We start from the raw sequence: 5473 nt of genomic DNA on the forward strand, positions 1-5473 counted from the left end.
TGCGCGGAGCGGGGAGCGCCGCCGGGGAGGCCGGGCGGAGGGGCCCGGCGCCCCCGCGGTTTCTGCCGCCCTCCCTCCCCGAGGGCTTGCGCCTCGTCCGGCGCAGGAGTTGCTTCGGGGCCATCCGGGGCTTCTGGGTGCGCGCGAGTCTCCTCAGCCGACGCCGGTTGTCCCCGGCCTCGGCCCGCCGAGCTGTCACCCCAGCGAGCGTCATCGTCATCGTCGGGCGGTTCTTAGCAGCGCAGGTGTCACCCCCGAACAGCCCTCTTCCTGGACGGGAGGGTGGCCGTGCCCTCCTTCCCAGAGCTGCTGGCATGTGGGCATGTTTGCGGCCGGGCGACCCCAGCCATGTTTTAGGGATAGCGAATCCCCAAAAGGAGATAATGGGGAACATACGTACAGGAAATGAAAACGACCGACTAACGTGAACGCCAGGCTGAGGCTTGGATGTCCTCAAATGCGGGGCGGCACATTCGTCGCCCAGATGACCAAGAAATGCGAACAGGTAATGATTTTGAAAGACCATGGGGCAAAATCGCAGCGGGGCCGCTGGCAGAGACCTGTAACAAGGTTACCACTCCCCTTCTGTTGGCCTCACTGCACAAATGGGAAGGTTCTCATGGAACATCTCCACTGAGAGGTTTCAGGCCCCAGATGCAAGCGTATATGATGTCAGACAGCAGCAGCACAAGAGGCTGAATAAAATCCACCCTACGGTATCCTAGAGACGTGGACAAGGTATTCTTCTGGAAAGTGTGTCACAGGCTGAAGGGAATTAAAACAATTTTACGTTAATATGTTCAATAACTACCGTTGACATTATCGTAAGTACATACACATTAAGATGTGAGTAACAAGTGTTTTGAAAGGTACTTTTTATACATGCTCTTTCACTGTTGATACGTGACCTGAATTTCCACAAACCATGAGAAATCTGGGTCCTCTTGCATGAGCAAGATTATATTACAGCTATCACGAACCACACTTGGAAAAGCATCAGTAAGATAGTCTCTTAAAAGAACATTGGTCTGCACCTGAAGAGGAAAAATGTATCACGATGTCCATAGATTACCATGTTATCTAGGGTAGTATATAATCCACAAATGACCAGGTTGATCTTAGAAAATATACCGTCCAAAAATGACCAGGTTATTTGAGAACACTCTGTCCAGAAGATGAACAAGTCATTTAAGAGACAATAATATTATTGATGGATAGTGCACAGAATGGGCGCATATGGAAACACAGAAAAAAATAAATCTCCTGTGGGAAACTCAAGTATACTTGCCTGTAGAAGGGACTACTTAATTTACCTGTTATCAAAGTTGACCCCAAGTAATAGCGTAGGTAGAGACACATGAAGATTGGAAATATATAAGACTCTAGCAAGCTTACACAACTCTCAAGTTGTGTAAGGTGCTGTGTTCCTTCAGCACTGGATATGCAGCACCCATCGGTCTGACAGGCTGCATGTACTGTACTGCTGCTTATGTAAGTGCTGTTTTGTTATCACTACAGGGAGCTGTGTTCCGTTACCTATTCTCAGGTTTTCTAGGTTGTATTCAGTCTGGTAACCCCCTCTCCAGCTTTGGTGTGACTGTTTAATCTGGATGCAACAACTGGAAACAAGCAGAATGAAGTCTTAACCTTTCTTTGATTCAGACTTTTGAGTCTAAAGGTCTCAGATCTTGTAACATCAAAAAATCTACAGAGAAATACTATTAGCAATTTAAACTAAAGCATAGTTTATTTATATATATTTATAAAAACACATAAAAATTGTTGGGGTTTTTCTTCTATTTGGAATTCCCCAATAGGAGCAAAATTACGCTAAAGATAATTATTTATGAAATTAAAATCAGCTTGTATTAACCACAGAGCTGCCATTGGTGTCCTCACTCAGGAAAACACTCATACTGAATTCAGAGTACAGCTAATTGCTTTGGCTTACGGGTCAGCATGACTTAATTCGTGATTGCAAGTAGTGGCATAGCACTTAAGGTGCCCTAGTACTTTTTATTCTGAAGTTGTTTCCTGTTGCTTATAACTGCAAAAAAATACCACTTTGGGCTAAGATTTTCTAAGATGTGTGGTGAAGTATAGCCTGATACTGATATACTTCAAGGTATAGATTGAAGTTGTAATTGCAAGAAACAAAAAGCTCCATAATATTTTGCACCCTCTGAGGTAAGGCTCAAAACTTCATTTCTAGTTTGTGACCTGATCTGTATAACTGGCTTTTAGCTGTGGTTTTGCTGCTTCTGCATCATGCCAAATCAAAGAAGTTCTTTGCCCAAGTGTACAAAATCAGAAGATTTCATTATGTTGCAGTTCTTTTAATAACAGCATGGCATTTTTTTGCTGATCAAAAATACAATAGTGAACTGGGCTTCTTCCTCTCTGCTGTTGTCTGATGAGTAGTCAAAAATTGAACGTGATGAAAAGTGGCCTTGGCTAATGAAGAAATACAAATTACGGGATAATATAGAAGGAATCATAGACACTTAACACCATGTCTGCAAGTTCCGATAGGTTTTAGCAGCAAAACAACTTACCAGATACTGAATAAGATGAGTTTGCCCAAAATAGCACACGTATCATTTTTTACCTTGATCCACAAAAATCACTTTAGACAGAGTACTACTGCTGCATGCATGTAGCTAAACAAGCACCTTTCCTTCCTCCCACACTGAAAAATACATCTCACATATATATTCGCTGTCTTAGGCATTTCTTCACAGTTCAGGGAATATTTTGGTCTAAAACCTACATATATATTCAGGATATATGGGATTTATTTTACAAAGGTGGAAAAAAATCAGAGTTGTATCACACATGGAATTCAACGTTAACTTACTTTTTATCCTTCAGAGAGAGACTTGTTCATGATGTGTTTAGAAAGAGAGCTTGGCATTCCAGGAAAAAGAGAGGAGAACGTGGTGCTTCAGTGTGGGTCTGGCCTTGGCAGAGCAAGAAGCAACTGCTTCACTTGCAGACAGGATACCAGTGTGCTTCTCTGCAATGTGACCTAACCCACACCTGCAGGAAATCAGTTGGAACAGCTCTTTCAAACAGGCAAGCTCAAGACGTACAACTCCTCACAGGAAGAACAGTTTTTCACCTCCAAAGTTCACAAATGGCTTGTAACAACTTAATGCGTATTGGTGTACTCGAGCATCAGGTGGCAGGTCTGGCTGACGCTCTGCAGATTCTGTCATTCAAAATGAAACCGTTTGCTGAAAGATGCTGATAACGTCCTTAAAGTGTAATAGCATCAGTGTGGCACGTTACTGTCAAGTACAATGTCTGGATTACAAAATACACATTTTTTTTCCTTCCACTGTGCCTGTACTTGAACAGTTTGTCTTCAATCTTGTGTTTACCTAACATGTACAAATCAGCCAGATTACACACAAAATGTAACTTGTTCAAACAATTTTATTTTTCACTCTTTAAAGCAAATTTTCTTTACCTTTAAAAAATGCTTTAGTCACATTAGTCTCTTTTCAAGAGAGTTTTGTGTGAAACCAAGTCAGCTTGAGTTGCTTCCTTAATTAGAAAAAAAGAATTATTTTCAGCTGCTCTTCACTGATTTTAATACCAGGTGCAAAGCTTCTGATTCCTGAGAAATGTCATAGTCAAAAGACTGCTTCCAAAGGCTGAGGAAATTGGAATGTCCTCAAGAGATTCCAAAAGCATAGCTTCATAACTAAAATACGAACTTACTTAATCTGATATGGAAGACAAATGTAACTACGTGATTCAACAGAGTAGTGACTTAGCTAAGGGAATCCCTGCAGATTGTCAGTTCCTGCGTAGCAAAATATTAATATACACAGATTTTGCAGTACTCAACACTTTCTCACTTAGGAAAAAATATGAAACCTTATGTATTGCTGAAATAGGAATGATTCAATGCAGCAAAATAAAGACTTGCATATCTGCCAATGCAGGTAAAATTTCTACCGCTGTCAAACTTCCATCTCCCTCTAAACAATTCCAGATGAACACCTACCTTAGTCTTAATTCTTTTAAACAATTTTGCCCCAAGTGGTCATCCATTTGTGCATAGGAAGAAAGTTTTTTTCCAGTCTAGTACCTTGATGATCTTCGATTTTTCTGATGAGCTCTTGTCTAACCCTGTAGAAACTTGATGTTTATGTCAGGGATGTGAGCTTCACGACCTCCAAGAAAATCAACCAAATTCAACTAGTTTAAGCCATTGGAAAACTGCAGTTTGTTCATGCTCAGCACAGATGGAATGAAGTTTTGCAGTTAACATACATGAATGACCAGTTTGCATTTGAGGACTAGAGAGCCTTGAACAAAGCACAACTTGCTCTGTGGCAAGTGCAGTGGGCGTTTTGGCCCTGACTTGAGGTTCAGTATCAAAACCGAAAGTGCTAAGATAGTTCTTCTCACAAGGACTTACCTTTGTCTGCAAGTAGCACGGAGGGCAGATGGCAGAAAACTGGCATGCAAAACTTGTGCATCAGAGCACATGCCAAGGATGAGCACTCTAGGACAAAATGGTCAGGTCTGCCCCTGTGAGACAATGTAATCGTGTAAGAAGTAACTTTTTGTGCTGGTAGGCTTACAGCTTTTTGCCGGTTTTGGCACGCATGTTAGCAGGCACGAAAGGTACAGTGACTTGCGGGTGGTGCTGTGTGGGACCAAAGCCACAGAGAGCTGACAGGCTGGCTGATTTTCGACACAGAGGGAGAAGAACTAGAACTAGACCCAACAGGACAGGCAGGCAGGGAGAAAGAAGCTGTCGAGTCAAAATCTGGAGCCAAGGTCTGCAGACAAGGGCAGTAACAGAAAGTCTGCATTAACGGTAATCCCAGTAAAAAAAAAAAAAGAAAACGCAACAGCAGTTAGCGGCGACTAAGCTGTGGGCAGGAACTCTGTAGACCGAAGAGGCTGAACCCGTGGGTTGTTGGGTGCTGAGGGGAGTCAAGACATGGAGAAACGTAAGCAGGCGAAGGGGACACGCGTGGCTCTGGGGCCGGCAGCAGGACGGGAGGAGAAGTGCGGGAAAGGGAGGCCTCTGCAGCAGGGCTCGTGGGGCGGGAGGAACACAAAGGGGCCGGCGGGGACGAACGCCCCCCGTCCATTTGACCAACGAGGGTGGTGATCTTCAGCTACTCCCGGTCCGTGAACGGGGTGACGCTCGCGGCTGGGAAGCGAGGGCCCCGGCGCAGGGACACAGGCTTAAGCAGCGTAGGTGACACCGGCTCCCGGCCGGCCGGCCGGCAGTCGTGACTGACTGAAGCGGCGCGTGGCCCCGGGCCAGGGCCTGTCACCGGGCTGCCCGCAGCGGGTGAGCGAGGGAGCGCCGGCCCGAGCCTGTCAGCCACGCTGCCACCGCCGTGACCCGACGCAGCTCGCCCCACTCTTGGGGAAGCGCGGGGCGAAGCGTGGGGCCGCCCTCGCGGGGATGGGAGAGCAAGCGAGGCGCCTCACGGCCGCG

At 45.4% G+C, this 5473-nt stretch overlaps 1 protein-coding gene across 1 annotated transcript in view; it reads left to right on the forward strand.

Moving 5' to 3' along the window:
• Positions 1 to 484: 484 nt before the first annotated feature.
• The window catches only part of PSIP1 (PC4 and SFRS1 interacting protein 1), a 39232-nt gene continuing 34243 nt past the window's right edge, over positions 485 to 5473 (forward strand). The window contains exon 1 of the mRNA XM_010562091.1: positions 485 to 505. Coding sequence (XP_010560393.1) covers positions 485 to 505 — 21 coding nt within the window. The remainder of the gene's footprint in view (positions 506 to 5473) is intronic.

Source organism: Haliaeetus leucocephalus, unplaced genomic scaffold (genome assembly GCF_000737465.1).
Source record: "Haliaeetus leucocephalus isolate CR32 unplaced genomic scaffold, Haliaeetus_leucocephalus-4.0 Scaffold154, whole genome shotgun sequence".
In the NCBI taxonomy this organism is placed as follows: domain Eukaryota; kingdom Metazoa; phylum Chordata; class Aves; order Accipitriformes; family Accipitridae; genus Haliaeetus; species Haliaeetus leucocephalus.